The sequence below is a fragment of the Mauremys mutica genome, chromosome 4 (assembly GCF_020497125.1).
Source record: "Mauremys mutica isolate MM-2020 ecotype Southern chromosome 4, ASM2049712v1, whole genome shotgun sequence".
Classification (NCBI taxonomy): Eukaryota; Metazoa; Chordata; order Testudines; family Geoemydidae; genus Mauremys; species Mauremys mutica.
Genome location: NC_059075.1, coordinates 132,910,364 through 132,928,122, shown reverse-complemented (window position 1 = coordinate 132,928,122; position 17,759 = coordinate 132,910,364). Strand labels below are relative to the sequence as shown.

Here is a 17,759-nt window from a genome sequence, read left to right as displayed (position 1 = left end):
AGCATGACATAGCAGGTAATTCCGATCATATCCACTAGAGAAGATGGTGTCACTCAAAATCAGTTCAATTCACACTATTACTGCATTTACCTGCTTTAGTTACCAGTTCATGTCACACCATGGAACACCCACCTGCAGCAGTCTTCTGCATATTCACACTCCTGTGCAATCTGCAGAATGTGATCGCTTCTGATATGTAAAAGCAGCAAAAAGAGTCCTGTGGCACCTTATAGACTAACAGACATTTTGGAGCATGAGCTTTCGTGGGTGAATACCCACTTCGTCGGATGCATGTAGTGGATGTATTCACCCACGAAAGCTCATGCTCCAAAACGTCTGTTAGTCTATAAGATGCCACAGGACTCTCTGCTGCTTTTACAGATCCAGACTAACACAGCTACCCCTCTGATACTCTTCTGATATGGGGATCTTAAAGACAGCAGTACCAGCTCTAAATCCAAAATTTACATAGCTAAGTAGAACTTAAGGTTTGTTTCCTTATGGCTGCTAGAAATCAGGTCAGTTCCAGCAAGGCTGCACCCTGATCTTCAAATTTAATGCTTCTTTTACTGCAGGGGTTCTCGAACAGTGGGTCACAACCAGTGATGAGCTGCCAAATTTTTAACAACGGGTTCCCTCCTCCCTCCAAAATTTTAACAACGGGTTCCCTCCTTCCCCCCCCTCCGTGGGGGGGGGTCGTGCCCCATCCAACCCCTCATGTTCCTTAACACACACACTCCGAGACCCCTGACCCATCCACCCCTTCCCTGTCCCCTGACTGCCCCTTGCCGCCCCACCCAACCCCTCCTCTCATTCTTAATGGCCCCCCAGAACCCCTACCCCATACAACTACCCCTTCTCTCTGTCCCTGAGTGCCCCCACCACCTCATCCAACCCTGCTCTTGCCTGACTGCTCCCCAGGACCCTTGCCCCCATTCAATCCCCCTGTTCCCTGCCCTCTGACTGCCCTGACCCCTATCCACCCCCCCACAACCCACCCCCTCCCTGCCCCCTTACCACACTGCCTGGGGCCCGACTCGCCTCGCCGGGCCAGCGCCGCGGGGCCCGACTCGCCTCGCCGGGCCAGCGCCGCCGGGCCCGACTCGCCTCGCCGGGCCGGCGCCGCGGGGCCCGGCCCGACTCCCCGGGCCAGCACGGGGGCCCGGCCGCTCGGCAGCAGCCGTGGGGCTCGACTCCCCGGGCCAGTGCTGGGCTGGAGGGAGCCGCGGTCTGGGACCGGGAGCTGCTGAGCCAGCCGCACCTCCCCTCCCCCTCTGCGCCCCAGCTTACCTGCTGGCTGCCTCCATGCTGCTTGTTCAGGCTTCCCGCGAACATCTGATTCGCGGGAAGCAGGGGAGGGGGAGGAGAAGGGGGCGGAGCAGGAGAGGAGTGGGCGGGAACTTTTGTTAAATTTAGCAGCCCTTAACAAGCGGTTCTAAAATGGCTGCTAAATTTAACAACGGGTTCCCGCGAACCCGCTGCAGCTCACCCCTGGTCACAACCCCATTTTAGACATGCTGGGGCACAGGACCAAAGCCTGAGCCCCAGTACCCAGGGCCAGAGCCCAACAGCTTCAGCTGTGGCAGGACTCAGGTTACAGGCCCCCTTCCTAGGGCTGAAGCCCTTGGGCTTTAGGATACACCCACCCCTGGCAACGGGGCTCAGATTTTGGCCTCCTTGGCCCAGGGTGGTGGGGCTCAGGCTTTGGTCCCCACTCCTGAGGTCATATAGTAATTTTTATTGTCAAAAGGGGGTCAGGGTGAAATGAAATTTGAGAACCTGTATAACAGTAAGGAAATCTCTATATGCCTCAGTGAAGGCTCCCTATTAGGGACTGATAACAGGACTATTAAATGGAAAACTGTGGCAAAGTTGGGCACACGGCTATTTGAAGGAGACAACTATTATAGCTACATCTTCATGTTTTCTATTTCAGAAGCTAGCAAAATAAAGATTTTATCTGCCTAGATCACACAACACTGCATGTGAATGGGGGTCTCAAGACTAAATGTGTTAACCCTGGGCTCCCTACTCTAGCAGAATACAAACATTAATGGACAGACAATGGCTCTGAAGGAACAAGTTACCAAGGGAACATATCAGGAATAGAATAGATGTGGGTTATTAAATAATCTGTTTTATTGTACGGCATTTACAAAGAAAAGACAATGCACTCAAGTAGAAAGAATAAAAATGTATTTTCCTTCAGGTTTTAGACGAACACAGCGAGTACAAATCCTTTAGTGAGCACTTTATGGCAATTTGGAAGTTTAGTGAACCCCAAGTGAGCGAGCACAAGGGACAAGACTGAATCTTGACAGCTGCCTCTATGTGTCTTCAACCCACAAGCTGGCTCTTTTACTGAGATAGAGGAAAAAGTCCTCTTCTGGCGGTGATGGGGGAACAGATACCTCAGAACCTAATGTGCAGACCCCTCTATGAGTATCTCATTCCTTTAGGTCAGCCAGGTTGCAGAAGTGCACGAGCAGAGTGAGCTCTAGTGGTGCCACCAGAAGTTCCATTCACCCTGCCAAAAAGTCTTCACAGTATTAAAACAGAAGGTAAGTAATACACAGTCCAGTCCTGTATGTAATCCCTTTGCAACAGAAAAAGAAGCGACTCTTGGAGCTGAGGGAAGGAATTCCAGATTGCAGGAAAATCATTCAGCAGTTTTAAACTGTTTTGGTATATTTATTTCCTTTAATCTTAGATTATGCATAGAGAACCTGACTTAAGAACCCCTAAATGGACATGCAGCATGGATTTCATCAATGGCCCAGTCGGTGTTAGACTGGACAAGCAAGAAAATATAGGGCAAGATGGTTATACCTTTAAAGTGGATTAAATAAGGACACCAGCTTTTGTGGATGGAAGGTTGTTATAAACTGAGATCTCAAACATACACACACATTCACGAGTGACATGTAACAGCCTCACTGGCAGCTTTGGTGTTACTGTCTCAAATAGTGCCTTCTTGGCCTTCTGGGAGTTCCAGAGTCCTGAGGCAGCTTCTGTCCTCTGAGAATTTCTTGATCCCAAAGGTCTGTTTGGTCCATGGTGAGGAAGGGCTGTTCAAGTCCCTACCCTGCCAAAACCTTGCTTTAGAGTAGGACGCAATGAATCTGTAATCACTTAGGAAAGCCTAGGAGAGACGCATCGTAAAACTAGCAAACACTACAATGCTTTAACTTTGAATTAAAATAACTGCCCCCACAAACCTCCTTTACACCCAGCCCTCTCTGAGAAGTTTAAAAACCTTATATAATATTCTCCTGGGACACCCATTTTTGGGGTGATTCTAGGAAACAGAAGCTGATTATGTCTACAGGAAAAAGCCAAACCATGTAGTTCACTTGTCCTTGTGTTAATCCCCAAGTACTCAATCGTCTCAGAAAACAACAGGCAATCCCATTTGGGGAAGTTGCTTCTAAAGGCCAGCACCTAAGGCAAGCTAACAGTAGAAATCTTTACATTAAGCTTTGGAAATGTGGTGTTTCGAAGTCAGGGAACACAGTGTGGCTGTGACACACAGATACCACCAGCCCCTCTTCGCAACTGAATGGTCAAAATAAAAAAGTACATCCCATCTTCCAGACTGAATACCAACTGCTCACTGATGCAATGACAACTTCAGGCAAGGCAAAGGAAGTGCCAGTATGGGGGAGGGTGGGGGAGAAATACAGCTCACTCAAATGTCTAGGAAGAGTTGCCTGCAGCCCAACTACCACTCTGCCAGCAAAGCAAGCACACATCTATTCTGAAGATTGTGCATTTAACCAGTTCCAGCTTTTGCTTTTTTATTTTCCATGTGACATTTTAGTCCAAGGGTTCAGGCATTTGAGGGAGCGTAGCAGGTTTCACTGAAGTCAGAAACTAATCTGAACACTGGGGAAAAATAATGGTATTAAAAATAGTTTTTAAATACAGCTTTTCATTGGATTCAGTGGCTAAAACTAAAGAAATTATTTGACTGGAAAGAAGTCACCCAAGAAACACATCAGACACCTAGGGATGGGTGGAGGATTTCAAGTTAGCTGTTCCACATGGAGTTATCACCCAGGTACCAATCTGCCATTTCTCATCCTCCTGCTAGCTACTCGACCTGCAGTGGAAAATTGACTCCCAGAGTCAGTGAGCTAAGGATGGAGTCACAGATCTTCATATCCCCTTCATGGGTGTAATTTAGTTAAGGGAGCATACACTAATGCAGATCAGCTCACGCCTACACGAACAGGTAAGAGACTCAGGGGCAACTTTGTATTCCAGACAGTCAATTAATCTTTGGCAAAGCCCAATCAAGGCAAAGCTCACAGGATGCCCACTGGCTGAGAAGAGTCTCCGCTTAATTAAATAAGCAAACTCAACTGAACAGGTTAAATTTATCTAAAATCTCGGAAGCCTTGGAGGAATAGCTTCACACTGAAAAGGAACAAAAGGAAAAAAATGGATCTGGGGAGGGGCAGCTGGAACAGCTGGGTGTACGTATGCTATACTGTAAACCAGAGTGTAGGGCTGTGGTGTTGCGTTGAAGCCCTAGGAGTTAAGCCAGGGGTGCCTGAGACACTCAGCTGCTGTAGCTCGTTTTTCTGGAATCAGCTCCAGCATAGGTAATAAGAAGTCTGTGAATGCAGCTGCCTCATCTTGGGACCACTCATATTTCTCCACCAGAACTTCAAAAAGGCCCCAGGGCTTCAGTTTGGTGATGTGTTTCAGATCCCCTGAAGAAGAAAAAAAAAAAAAAAAAGACATCAGCAGTAAGTCACCAATGGTACCAGAGTGGCTTACCAAGTTACTCCAGGTAGGTATCACGACTCCAGTATTTCTTTGGTAAATGCTGTCTAGGGGCGTAAAGGGTTGAATTTTAACCACCCAAGTTTCCCTCTTTATAAAGCTGCCCTTTTAGCCAGTTTTAGAAGAGGTACTTGCAAGAAGGTCCCATCTCTCTCCTCCTCCTTCTGCCCCATGGTTTCCATACAACATGATTAGTCACTATAACTGAAAAAAAAAACAACCAAAAAAACAAAACACACTAACACAAGGCCACTCACTACTTGTACTGACTTGCAGACACTCAGAACCAGTCTGAGGGGAGAGGTTCTGCATGTAGCAGACAGGTGCTTCCCGTTCAGACTGCTAAATGTGAAGGCTGCCTGACAGCACAGAGAACAACACACTTCAGTCCTCATGCTCTGCCCAAAGGAGAGAAGACTGATGCATTTTAACCAGTACATAGTTTTAAAAAGCTCTCATCATGCCAGAAAAGTATTACCCTTGTTAAGAGAGTCTCGGCCTGGCTAATACAATTCTGCCAGTTTCCTATTGCTCAGCAGAGTATTGCTTCCTCAAATAGTGTATCATTTCAGAAATCCATGGAAGAACAATCTTTGGGGTTTGAAACAGCATCTCTCAATATTCATGACCACAGGGTACTGCTGCTCTGGTAGAATTAGATTACTAGGCCAGGAGCTGAGCAAAGCTGTCTAGACAAAGGAACTCAAAAGCATGTTAAAGCCATTACTTGATAAAAACTGACAGACTGATGCCAAATCAGCCCACAAAGCTGACCACAGCAGTTCTCTCCAACCTGCTTATGGCTGAGATGAGGAGCATTGGTATGCACTCAGTAGCCAGATAAGAACACACATACAGAGCAGCACTTTGGTCCTGTGGGAATCTTTGGTGCAGCAGCCAGAAGATTTAAGATTATGGCTTTGCTGTGGTCTATATAGTTACCTGGTAGTTCCAGCAACAGGCATTAGGGCACTCCTAGAAAAAACTTGCTGTTTCCTTTTACCTTTTTTGGTGAAAAACTCCTTGGAATATTTTCCTGCCACAATGAGCTTGCGAGGTATTTTCCCCAGAAGTTCTATGATCAATGCAATGTGATCTGTGTGTTCCAAAACATTTCAGAAAGAAGAGAGACATACATAACAGATCAATACAAGGCACTCCATACAGAGCAACAGCTCTGGATACCGACAGAGAGAGCAGCATGCACACCTCCATTTGGAAAACTTGTCATTCTTGTTTTCTTCACTAACTGGGAGGGAACGGATGAAGTCCAGAGTTCGATTCCTCCACTAGGAGAATCCTTGGCTTGTAGTTCCCAACACTCTAGGAACTCAGGGACCTGGGGAACCCTAGTCTCCATTGATAGGTGGGCTGGTGTGGAACAAAAAACTGGTGTGGATGCTCCGTCTCCTGATTGTCTGCATCCCTGGTGCCTGGAGGAGGAAAGGGTGGGGGGGGGGGAAGAAATACTACCTCTGTGATCGAAGAGCTCCTGTGAATATTTCCCACATAGGGCAAAGTGCTTTGGAATTCTGCCTAGCAGCTCTACAATATGCGCAATGTGGTCTAAAACAGAAGGGGAAGAAGAGTAAAATAAAAGGGACAGAAAGATGGGAGAAAGGACAAGTGGCTGTAAAAGGCTTATTTCGACAACAACCTTATGGGACAGAGGAGTTGTTTAGAGGTGATCTGCTGAAGGGGAAGGAATTTTAACTTTATGATGTATAAAGGGCAAGTGTTTTACACTTATAAATATCAGGAATATCTAGTTTGGTGTCTCAGTTATGCTGGAGGATTCCTCGGAGTCCAAAGAATTACACTGGAGGCACTCACCCCTCAACTGAAGAGACACGGGTGCCTGAAGGTTGAGAGCTTGTCCTCAAAGTGTTTGAAATTTGAGTTAAAACCAATTTGAAACAGAAACTAAAACACTTTCAGTTCACACTGCTCTGATTTCAGTCCTGTGACGGACAGCAGCGTGGGCTAGGATAAGGCACTAGGCTGAGACTGAGAATTAGGTTTGCTCTCAGTTCTGTCACTGAACTGCTTTGCCAGTGTCAGCGTTTAAGGCCAGAAGAGATCTAGTCTGGCCTCCTGTACATCACAGGCTACCTACACTCATGCACTAAACCCAACAATGTAATTTAGACCAAAGTATTACAGCCCACAGGAGACAAGACAATCATGTGCCACAGGCAAGTCACCACATCTCTTTGCTTCCTCTTCCATCCTTGACTATTCAAGTTGTAAGTGCTTCAGAAACTCTCACCATGCATGCTACGTATATTACGTGGTAGCACAAAGAGGCCGGACCTTTTTTGGAGCCTCTACACTCTACTGTTAATACAACTAATGTAATCTCACTAGCTTTCTATCTGCCTGAAAAGTTCTGCAGCAAACGAAAAACCCTAATCAACCCTAACCAGAGTAGACAAGATCTGATATTTATAATGTACAACAAGCAGAACATTTCTAAACACCTCTGAGGCCTTTATACACTATAAAGAATAAAAGAGCAACATGTTTCCATCTGCCGGTGACTTTTAAACAAGACTATATTCAGGGTGAAAAAAGAGAAAAAGTAAGGAGCAGATATAAATTGACCACTTTATAAACTGTAGTTATGAGATAACCAAAAAACCCGCAGTCCAGATAAAAAGCTTGTGATCTTTGGAGTGCTTATCAGAACCCCTGACTACTGAACTGGGCTCGAAATTTCATGAGAAGAGGCTTGCATGAAATTTCTCAACTTGATCCAAGCAAACTTTCCCCCCTGGAAAACTGTGCTCTTGAATGTTTGGAAGAGGGTCTGTCACTGAAGCAGATTTGGCATTTTTCCAATGCCTACTAAGACTACTCGGAGTCTCCGAGATCAGGGGGATTTATATACATTACACACACCAGCTGTGTGATGTGATGGTGCTTTTCCACATACAGACTGCACCCATTAGAGGTGTCAAGGGAATTTACTGGTGTAACTAGATGCCTCTTAACCAATTCAGAGACATTCAGACCAACCCAAGAAATGCAGAAAAACAAATGCAACTTGCTACAAGAATGTGAAATAACGTTTACTTGTTAAACTAAACATGGATTTTAAGAAATTACTACTCCTAAGGAGTTTTACTGATAGATACTAAAGTGACAAAAATAGCAGCTGCACCATGAATTCTTTACAAGTCCGTTTAGAGAAAGTGACCAAGTTACACAATAACGTGAGTTATTTCTTCAGTATATGCAGTACAGAGCAAATGGCTACAGAGAGCCGGAACCAAGTGGCAGAGGCACAAGAAATGTTCTTTATGTCTAAGGTACTGGGAAATGGAATGAAATATTAGCTAATTCCACTGCTCATGTAAGGTCTGTCTAAAGTGTGAAACAAAGCCAACAGCTGTCAATGAAACTATCCATGATTAATGGTACAGGTGTGGTGCTGAGCATCTTACTAGACAAAGCTTCGTTTTTTAATAAATTGTACTTCTGAACAAAGTCTTATACTGTCTCCTCAAAATTCAGAGCTCTAAAATGGACACAGGCCAGTTATAGCTCAGCAGCACATCCATTACCTGTTTATTCTAAAATGGGCAAGAGAAAGTTCAGGTAACACTAGGAAAGGCTACACTCTGATTAGCTATTAGCCAAAGTTCCCATTACACTGCTTATTTATATGTAAAATTTTCCACTTGTTACTATAGCACGTTTCTAACATTTAGAGATGGTCACTTTATTTACCTTTCTTTGAGACAACTTGGTCCAGAGGCAAGTGTACTCCGACAACTTGTATTCTATTCCCTGCTCTACCCCTGGCCTGCTGTGTGCTATTGGGAAAGTCACTTTCCCTCTCTGTCTCAGTTTCCCTATCAGTAAGTGAGGATAAAGGGATTTACACATGGAGATCCACAGACAAAAAGCACTAATCAAGAGGTATTTATATTATAAATAGTGCAGTGTCATTGGTGTTTGTGGAGGTACTACTAGGTCTTTAATCCATGTCTAATGCTGACTCAGAGGGTCAATAGCTTAAATTAAGCACATTTGGAATAGAGAATCTTAAATCAGAGATTATGTATATATTCTACAACAGGCAAGGGGCAGATCAGGAGCAGAGGAAAATGATTAAAGCTGTTTAGATCATATTAATTCTGAGCAGGAAGGTACCCATCTTAAAACAGATGTGAAAGAGGCAGAAGTAAAGACAAGGGAGTGTTTGTTAGGTATCAAGTAACAGAAACTGAACCTTTACTCTTTAGTGCCTGAAATTAAAGCCTTAAGTTTCCCTTCAGTACAATTAAGAAGGGGCTTCTTTACTCAAGCAAGCAGACTTGTATCCAAGCTAGGAGCCTCTGCTTCAGTGACTCATAATAGAAAACTTTCTCCATCCAAGGAACACCCAACAACCCCTTCGCTGGTATTCCATTTGAAAAGGGTAGACGCCTAGAGAGACTCACCTTCATCCCGGGAATAGTCTTCTCCAGAGTGGGGCTCAAACAGGTAGTCTCCTGTGGCTAGTTCAAAGGCCTAAACAAGAAAAATTAATGTATTGAATCGTTTTCAAGGTGTCACTGTTAGACGTACATATGAGTACTGCAGAGTAGATGTGGCATTTTGGATGCCAGAGGGAAATAATTACTTGTAAAACCTAGAAAGACATTAAGATCTATTCTGAACTTTTGTGATGAAGGCACAGCCCACTGCCATACATTATGACAAATCCATTAGTGTCTCATATAAGATCATCTCACTAAGCAAATCTGAATCATGGCAAAATGAAGTGTCAATAAGATGAAGTTCAACTATTAAAAATACTATACATAAGCTGGTGAATTCTTGGTTGACTCCCAGATTGGACTTTGCTTTGGTAGCTAGCTATCAAAAGCTCATAGGATACTTGAGCTCAAAAGCGGTTTTCATGACGCTTCCTCCAAAAAGGCCATTTTCCCCAAGTTCAAGGATCTTTTCAACCACCTTCCAAGCACATTTTCTCCAATTCTCTACTTCTAGATTTGAAGACACAGAATTATACAGCACTGTATAACTTAAATCTTCCCGATGCAGCCCACAACCTGAGCCAGTGCAAGACTGTTTCCTGGCTGTCCTGATCACAAATTATATTTGTTTCACACTGCCTCCAAACTTTAGATTTTCGATGTGCTGCAGATTTTTGCAGATTTTGCAGATGAAGCTGCATTTTCTACAGTGTTCATATCTTAAGAGCTTGTTTAGTGTCTTTAGACAATTGTACTAAGGGCCCTCTACACTTCGATTATGGAACATGCTGCAGAATCCTCTCTTGCCACAGACTGTGCTCTCCCAGCTTAGCTTTTATTTATAAATAAAATAAGTGGTTCTGATGGCTTAACAACCATGTAAAAGAAGCAGTGAGAGATAAAAAGACTTCCTTTAAAAAGTGGAAGTCAAATCCTAGTGAGGCAAATAGAAAGGAGCACAAACACTGCCAACTTAAGTGCAAGAGTGTAATAAGAAAAGCCAAAGAGGAGTTTGAAGAACGGCTAGCCAAAAACCCCAAAGGTAATAACAAAATGTTTAAGTACATCAGAAGCAGGAAGCCTGCTAAACAACCAGTGGGGCCCCTTGATGATCAAAATACAAAAGGAGCGCTTAAAGACGATAAAGTCATTGCGGAGAAACTAAATGGATTCACGGCTGAGGATGTTAGGGAGATTCCCAAACCTGAGCTGGCTTTTGTAGGTGACAAATCTGAGGAACTGTCACAGATTGAAGTATCACTAGAGGAGGTTTTGGAATTAATTGATAAACTCAACATTAACAAGTCACCGGAACCAGATGGCATTCACCCAAGAGTTCTGAAAGAACTCAAATGTGAAGTTGCGGAACTATTAACTAAGGTTTGTAACCTGTCCTTTAAATCGGCCTCGGTACCCAATGACTGGAAATTAGCTAATGTAACACCAATATTTAAAAAGGGCTCTAGGGGTGATCCCGGCAATTACAGACTGGTAAGTCTAACGTCGGTACCGGGCAAATTAGTTGAAACAATAGTAAAGAATAAAATTGTCAGACACATAGAAAAACAAACTCTTGAGCAATAGTCAACATGGTTTCTGTAAAGGGAAATCGTGTCTTACTAATTTATTAGAGTTCTTTGAAGGGGTCAACAAACATGTGGACAAGGGGGATCCGTTGGACATAGTGTACTTAGATTTCCAGAAAACCTTTGACAAGGTCCCTCACCAAAGGCTCTTACATAAATTAAGCTGTCATGGGATAAAAGGAAAGGTCCTTTCATGGATTGAGAACTGGTTAAAGGACAGGGAACAAAGGGTAGGAATTAATGGTAAATTCTCAGACTGGAGAGGGGTAACTAGTGGTGTTCCCCAAGGGTCAGTCCTAGGACCAATCCTATTCAATTTATTCATAAATGATCTGGAGAAAGGGGTAAACAGTGAGGTGGCAAAGTTTGCAGATGATACTAAACTGCTCAAGATAGTTAAGACCAAAGCAGATTGTGAAGAACTTCAAAAAGATCTCACAAAACTAAGTGATTGGGCAACAAAATGGCAAATGAAATTTAATGTGGATAAATGTAAAGTAATGCACATTGGAAAAAATAACCCCAACTATACATACAACATGATGGGGGCTAATTTAGCTACAATGAGTCAGGAAAAAGATCTTGGAGTCATCGTGGATAGTTCTCTGAAGATGTCCACGCAGTGTGCAGAGGCGGTCAAAAAAGCAAACAGGATGTTAGGAATCATTAAAAAGGGGATAGAGAATAAGACTGAGAATATATTATTGCCCTTATATAAATCCATGGTACGCCCACATCTCGAATACTGTGTACAGATGTGGTCTCCTCACCTCAAAAAAGATATTCTAGCACTAGAAAAGGTTCAGAAAAGAGCAACTAAAATGATTAGGGGTTTAGAGAGGGTCCCATATGAGGAAAGATTAAAGAGGCTAGGACTCTTCAGTTTGGAAAAGAGAAGACTAAGGGGGGACATGATAGAGGTATATAAAATCATGAGTGATGTTGAGAAAGTGGATAAGGAAATGTTATTTACTTATTCCCATAATACAAGAACTAGGGGTCACCAAATGAAATTAATAGGCAGCAGGTTTAAAACAAATAAAAGGAAGTTCTTCTTCACGCAGCGCACAGTCAACTTGTGGAACTCCTTACCTGAGGAGGTTGTGAAGGCTAGGACTATAACAATGTTTAAAAGGGGACTGGATAAATTCATGGTGGCTAAGTCCATAAATGGCTATTAGCCAGGATGGGTAAGAATGGTGTCCCTAGCCTCTGTTCGTCAGAGGATGGAGCTGGATGGCAGGAGAGAGATCACTTGATCATAGCCTGTTAGGTTCACTCCCTCTGGGGCACCTGGCATTGGCCACTGTCGGTAGACAGATACTGGGCTAGATGGACCTTTGGTCTGACCCGGTACGGCCTTTCTTATGTTCTTATGTTAAAGATGCCCAAAAGCAAACAAAGTGTAAACTGACCATTTTCTTCCTGAGTCAGCAGAAAGCCTGGAACAATAGGCTTATTGAACTAAAATTGGGTGTTAAATCGGGAATATAATTTAACACATCACCAACAACAGCTTTAAAAGGGGCATTCACATATAGTGAGCTCATCCCACAACCTCAAACTGCTTCAGATGTTCTCTCAATTGCAAAGACCCTGAAGTCCCCTTAGTGAACTGTCTCAGTCTCCAGCTTCTCTTCAATTGTGTTTGTATATCATGTATTATGCCTCAGTACAAGAATTTACAATACACTGAGTCTGAAATCTGAAGGCAGTGTAAAATAGAAATCAAAACAAACGAGTCACCATACTGAACTGGCTCAGGTTGTGGGCTGTATAAGGAAAATTTAGAAGGGTACTTCTGCAAATTCTGAGGTTGCTGCCACATTTACGTCTAATGTGCTGCACAGAACATGGGGACTTTGCTATAAACCTTTAGTTTTAAATAGCATGTTGAAAATACAACAGGGGAGTTCTCTCTAGAGATATCACATCAGTGTCCCCATGAGGAATGAAATCAGATACCAACCAAAATCATATGGTGCCTGGTCAATGTAAGATAAGCAAAGAAAAAAGTAGATACCGACAAAGAAGAGAAGAAAAAAAATATTCTTTAAAGTGCCATTATAGCTAGAGACTATCACGTTAGGAACTCCGAGTCACATCAGTGTTGTTTTATTGACCACAAGTACCGTACAGGGAACAAACACATTGCATTCTGTTCTGCCTCATTCATCAGAAGCACAGCTTGCTTTCCAGAAGGCAGGGATGAGCTCATGAAATCGTATTTGCTAAGCTTACCAATCAAAAACAAGCTCTGAATAAAAATAAAATACTGAAGGGAGCGAAAAAGATCAAGGAGACATTTGTAGGCAGTAGCTAGACCTCACCAAAAGTGTGTGTTTTTTTTTTTAATTAAAGATAAGTGCTATATTCAACATTCGCCAGTCATCATAAGAACAGGCTTTTTGTCACCTCAACCTTACTCACAGAATGTGAGACAATTCATAACAAGACTTGGGATGTATGACAGTGTCTCAAATATATAAAATATTGACTTAAAGCCAGATGCATTAGAGAAACTTGGAGGCTGAGAAAGGCAGCTGTAAAGCCAGTGTGGGGAGAGAAAAAGCTAGGTTGTCTTCCAGAATTATGCATATATGTTTGTATGTCATGCAGCATAATCACAAATTACAGGCAGTATATGCAACACATCCTTTGCTACAGGATGCTGGCTTCCAAAGGGCAACAACTATGCTGTGCACAACATAAACAGAAGCAGAGTCGCATAAGCTGCACCACTCAGAGGTGGTTTAAGGTGGTTTGCCTGAGGTATGGGCACATGGGATTTACCAACCCTAGAAACTGGCTGGATGCTTTGCTTTAAGCTCTGACTATTTTTGCTGGAGCCAGCAAAAATGATTCTGTTGTCCACAAAGTACACAGCACGCTGGAATTTCCCATAATTCTCCGCAGCCACTGAATGTTGAGGGTCCACCCTGCATGACCAAACTCACCATACAGGCTGTGCTCCAAATATCAGCAGGGGTGTTATACCCAGATCCTATCAGCACCTCCAGGGACCGGTACTGCCTTGTCTGAATGTCCTCAGTGAAGTGCTTGTGCTAAATAAAAATAAATAAATAAAAGGGTGCTTTATTAACTGGTTGAAATCTCTAAAGGAACAGAATCCTTCAACTAAGACCAGAGAGGTGCTATTTACAGAGATATCTCGTAGATGAAACATGACAGACTGGTTTTTACATCTCAATTAAACAGTTTCTTAAATTTCAACAAATGATTAAAATGCTCTAGCCAGAGGCATTTTTCCTTAGACAAAATAGCCTGACAATTCAGATGATGGCAAACAGTAGCAGCAGCGGGGGAGAACACCAGTTTTAAAGTTGAACTACAACGCTGTGATGAATGTTACCAAGTGACTTGTGACAGGTAACCTATTTTACCTCTCTGACACTGACAGCTTCTGTCAGACAAGACGATGTGCAGCCTAAACATTAGGAACCGTGATTAAAAATGGGATGTATTTCACAGCTATTAGTTTGTGTGCTAATGCTAGAGGACCGAGGATTCAAGTTGACAGTAAATCATGATAATGTGAAGTTCAGGTGAATGATTTTGTAAACAAAGTTAATAACCTATATTAATATACCCAGACAGATACATTTCTATTTTAATCACTACTGAGAAGCAGTTGTTAGTTACTTCAGAAGTCCAACCGTCCCCCTTACTAGAGGGTGTGTGGCAGCAGCTACCTAAAGCAGAGCAGCAAAGCTCTTCAAGGGTATTGCCTCATCAGCAGTTGCAATTCAAAACAGAGGATCCTGAACTTAGGACTTTTCAAGGGAGTAAGGACAGTTCCAAACTGTTTTGCTATTAAAAATAATTTAAATAGACGTTCTTTCCTGCTTGAGTTTTCAAACAGATTTAGCAGGACTACAGTACAGCCTTTAAAGACCAAAACAGTTTCTTTACAGTCTATCTTACATGCGCAGGAATCACAAATGAAATGATTCACTCAGAGCATATGATTTGACAGGGTGCAAAACTAGATGCAACAAAGCACAGTAGAGGAACATCAGAAGGACTGTCTAAAACTTAATACAAGGATTAAGTTATCCCTCATGACATTGCAGGTGAGCTGCAGATGTTTGTCTCCTTTTATTTTTAAGTAAATAATAGAGATTGTCTTCTTCAGCCTCCCCCCAAGTCAACTGGAAACAGATTAGTAGCTTTGGTCACTCAACACTGAAAGGTTTACACTTACCACCCAGCAGGCATTTCCTAGGTCAGCTATCTTCACTTTGAGCTTATCTGCATTCCTGGGCTCAAGGGGATTAAGGAGAAAATTCCCAGCAGTGGATTTTCCTAAATGCAATATGCACAACAGCTGATTAAATCCACAGGGACAGGGCAACCATCTGCCACCCAAACCCCACAGGCATCATTCTAGCAGGAAGGATAAGCATCAATGATCAGAACTATCCCCCAGTTTAGCTACTAGCCATCAACTCTAGTCAATCTGTTAACACCACAGGCACCCTCAGAAGGGCATTAAGATAGTCAATTGATCTAATTAGTATATTCTGCCCAGTATACACATGTGCAAAAGCTCCTCCCCCTGTATTGCACAATAAAGACACTGAAATGCTAGCATAACAGAGCATGTGCAAGTGCAGGAAGATGGCTGTTTCTCTGAGCTCTGCTAGCTTGGCTTTAACAGTTTTTCATTAAGACTGGCTCTTTGACAGTGCTGACACCAGCAGAATTTAGAACACTTCCTGCAGCACTGATAGTGTCTAAAAGATCCTCAACCTATCAGAACCTAAGGAAGCCTTCTTTAAAGTTAAAAGGGTTACATTCCAAGGATGGAAGCACCGCTTCCCATAGCAGCGCTGCCAACGGCTGCAAAGTTTAAAGTGTACGGTTAGAACAAGCCAAGATGGATATACTGGAGAAATAAAATGAGGAAAAAAGTCATTAAACTACATCTAGTAAGGATTCCTAAATGCACTGGGAAAGGCAGTTCTGAGAAATGATGTGTGTCTAGTAATCCAGAGAGGCATCAATAGACTCAGTACAGGCTGCGTTTTGACACTTTTTTTATGAATGAGTTTTGATACTGTGTTACATTTCTTTTTTAGCTCTTACATTCACCTACATTTCCCTAGTAGTATTTTAATGGGGTAATGCTACAAGATAGTTTAGCAGAGAAGTACAGGGATTGTTCTCAGTTTCCTATTTTGGGCTGAGATTTTTGACTTGACCCTGACTCAAAGGAGAAATGGTTTAATTGAGGGACTTATGTGATTTAAATTATACCAAGTCACACCTTTGTGTATAGGTTTCAGAGTGGTAACCGTGTTAGTCTGTATCAGTAAAAAGAACGAGGAGTACTTGTAGCACCTTGGAGACTAATACATTTATTTGGGCATAAGATTTTGCGGGCTAAAACCCACTTCATCAGATGAAGTGGGTTTTAGCCCACAAAACCTTTGGGTATGTCTCTAAAGAATGTTTCTCCATTATATAGAATCTGCCAACAAACTAGTTCTATAGTATGTTATCTCTGTTATAAACCTGTAACAGACCAAGACTTTCCTCCTTACAAGTTTAGCAAATCTATCCCTCCCCACTTGCACTTTTGTTGAAATGCATCTCTCTTTCTGGAAGGGAATATTAACTTAGGGAATATATGCTAGAAAAATAACGCCAAGCAATTCCTTGCAAGGAAAGTTAATTTTGGGCCCAGTCATGGCAAAAACTGAGATGTCAATACAAGCTTTTCTACATACCCTATATTCTGTCAGCCCTCTTCTCTCACTCCAGTTCAGGTATCTGATGCAACTTTGGGTTGAGCAGGCATGGATTCCAGAGTGTGTAAACTGTAACCTAGCACGCTTACTCAATTCTATATTTACAATATGGTTCTTTATGTACAGATATTTAAAAACAAGAAACATATCTGAACGAGAGTGAGGGAGCAGAGGGAATGTTCCCATTTAAGGCATGACTATGATAATAAACAAACATACTTGTTAAAGAAAGTAACTGGGTGCTTTTTAAAGCAGGGAAGGACAGAATGAATCTGATGAGAATGCAAGGTAGCCGTTTACACACTCTGGAATCCATCATATCAAAAGGCATAACTGTCTGTCAACCCAAGGTTGCAACAGTGGAATCCCCAGAGTGGAGAGTGCTGTTAGGACAGGGCTCAAAGATGTCCTCAGGCAGAGTCAGGTCAGCCAATATAAAGCCCCCTATTAATGTCACATTACAGACGCCAAAGGACAGCTCTCCTAAAAGGGAGGGTTTCTCTCTTGCACAAGGGTCCTCTGGTACCTTTGTTCTCAGATGGCCCATTATTCTCATTCTCATCCTCTGAGGGTATCTCTGCACGTATACTCTCTTGCAACTGGCTGATCTCCTGCTCACTGAACGATTGCTCTTCACTTGAAGTTGGCTGATATACCATGGAATGTAGCACCTCTGAAATTAAGGGCACGCATGAGTCCGACATTACTTCTCGCGACCTGTTCTCTGAGTCTCCGTTACGCTGGCTGTAATTACAGCTATGGAAGCCGTCCTCTTCCTGTGCCAGAGGGTGTTCATCACAGTCATTGGCATTATGAAGGTCCTCCTCAAGCCTCCCAGACCCTTGGTTGCTGGAGTCTGAGAAGACAGTCATCTGTACCACGCCGTTGCAGTTGATTTCAGGTATGCATTTTCCCATGCTGCCTTCCATTAGGATAGTTTGCTCTTGTACATGGGCAACTTCATCTAAGGAAAGGGAAAAGAAAAAGAATCAGAAGACTCTTAAGGGACAGGGAAACATAACACATGGACCGAGTAACAGCTATAGCAAGACCTTACATAAGCCCAAAAATCTAGCACATTCACACAGAACAGCTGAATGCAATGCTTCTTTAATCCACTT

The 17,759-nt window shown here is 42.9% G+C and overlaps 1 protein-coding gene across 4 annotated transcripts in view; it reads right to left on the bottom strand.

Annotated features, from left to right (window-relative positions):
- Nucleotides 1–2,117: 2,117 nt before the first annotated feature.
- Nucleotides 2,118–17,759, bottom strand: part of SRPK1 (SRSF protein kinase 1) — a 48,484-nt gene continuing 32,842 nt past the window's right edge. The window contains exons 11-18 of one of the 4 annotated variants that reach the window (XM_045014349.1): nucleotides 17,165–17,602; nucleotides 15,090–15,190; nucleotides 13,822–13,929; nucleotides 9,240–9,309; nucleotides 6,265–6,357; nucleotides 6,001–6,162; nucleotides 5,795–5,887; nucleotides 2,118–4,718 (exon numbers count right to left, since the gene is read on the bottom strand). In XM_045014349.1, the coding sequence (XP_044870284.1) occupies nucleotides 4,534–4,718; nucleotides 5,795–5,887; nucleotides 6,001–6,162; nucleotides 6,265–6,357; nucleotides 9,240–9,309; nucleotides 13,822–13,929; nucleotides 15,090–15,190; nucleotides 17,165–17,602 (1,250 nt within the window). In that variant the 3' untranslated portion in view covers nucleotides 2,118–4,533. The remainder of the gene's footprint in view (nucleotides 4,719–5,794; nucleotides 5,888–6,000; nucleotides 6,163–6,264; nucleotides 6,358–9,239; nucleotides 9,310–13,821; nucleotides 13,930–15,089; nucleotides 15,191–17,164; nucleotides 17,603–17,759) is intronic. The other 3 variants (XM_045014350.1, XM_045014351.1, XM_045014352.1) reach the window with 3 other exon arrangements.